A 1,464-nucleotide genomic window follows, 5' to 3' on the forward strand; every position below is an offset into this window, starting at 1 on the left:
TGTAGCCCTATATGCTCGGGGTATTATTTAAGCAGGATTTTGCACCCCTATATGGTCGGGGTTGAATTTACATATTTAACACCCCTATGGTGGGGGTTTATGGTTGGTAAGTTGCTGCACCCCTATATGGTTGGGGATATTTGTTTTGTTAGAATTTTCACCAAATATGGTTGAGGTCTACTTTCTGAATGTATTGCACAAAATGAATAAGATACATACATTCTTATATTGTTGAGGTTTCTAAAGATTCCTTACTAAGTTTATCCAATTATTTAAATTTTTAAGAGTGTATTTTTAATTGAAGAATCAAAGTTTAAATTGTTGCTTTCAATGGTCAGGTTATGAGCTCTGAAATATTTTTATTGATTAGGTTCATATCTTCTTTAGAAATATTGTAGATGAATGAACCAGCCGAAGCGAGGCGACCAGCCAGGGCCAGAAGGCTAAGACGACAAGTACCAGCCGCGGTACACTGTAGGTTCAGCCGATCAGGCAGCTCAGCAGGACGCTTTAGAAGCTGAACAGGCGGCTCAGCAGGACGCTTCAGATACCTTACAGCCGCAGCTAGTAGCTGCTGTAACGGAGCAAGTCCTAAAGGCAATCCGCGAACAGTCGGCTGGTGGTCAATCTGGGGAGGAAAGAGGACGTGAACGCCAAAGAAGCTCGAGAGGAAGAAAACGTAGAAGACGGTCCTCTTCAGGTAGCATGTTAGACTCTAGTTCAGATGGAGATAAGTCAGATAATGACTCAGAGGACAGCTCATCCAGTGAGGAGAGTGATTCAGACGATGAGCAACAGCTCTTATCAACTCCAATTTCTTCTCAAGTCGATAGTAAACTCAAAAACAAAATATGGCAAAACAAGTACATTAACTTAGCAAAATTAATACCAAAAGATGATTTTAGTAGGGATAAGTCAGTACACTTGCAAAGCATGGGTAAATCAGAATTTAAGTTTGTGACCTCAAAATCAAAAACAGCCATTAAATCTATTGATCAGTGGACCACAGCATTTTCAAAATTTTTGGCCATTTACTCAGAAATTCCCCAACTTGGTACCAGCGGTCATCAAACATGGTGAAATAGTGCGCGAGCTAGCTAGCAGACGCACAGGTTTGGCATTGTTATCATATGATAGGCAAGGTCGCAAGGACATAGAATCAATGTCAATTCCATGGGGGCAACTGCACTATGAGTGCTGGGTTATGGCCACCACATCGCGACAATCTAATTATGGCAATCAGACACATAATTTTCGTGGCCGATACCAATTCCAAAACAAAGGGGGGGGGGGGCTATAAAGGCAAGAGAATACCCCAGGGATATTGTTATTCTTCCCACAAAACGGGACGTTGCGCATCCCAGAACTGTCAATACAAGCACCTTTCTCCTCAGTGCAGGAAGCCACACTCAGTCCTTTTCTGCACATGGGGAGATCAATCGCAAACCTCTGTCCCAGGGTCCC

General features: G+C 42.7%; 1 protein-coding gene across 1 annotated transcript; it reads left to right on the forward strand.

Moving 5' to 3' along the window:
* Positions 1 to 478: 478 nt before the first annotated feature.
* LOC134257724 (uncharacterized) lies at positions 479 to 1,080 on the forward strand (the record flags this gene model as incomplete). The annotated part of the gene is made up of 1 exon (XM_062740323.1): positions 479 to 1,080. A coding segment is annotated over one exon (602 nt), but the record flags the coding sequence as incomplete, so codon positions are not given.
* Between the last annotated feature and the right edge of the window lie 384 nt (positions 1,081 to 1,464).

This window comes from Saccostrea cucullata, unplaced genomic scaffold (genome assembly GCF_032062105.1).
Source record: "Saccostrea cucullata isolate Sc308-1 unplaced genomic scaffold, CSIRO_AGI_Scuc_v1 ctg828, whole genome shotgun sequence".
In the NCBI taxonomy this organism is placed as follows: domain Eukaryota; kingdom Metazoa; phylum Mollusca; class Bivalvia; order Ostreida; family Ostreidae; genus Saccostrea; species Saccostrea cuccullata.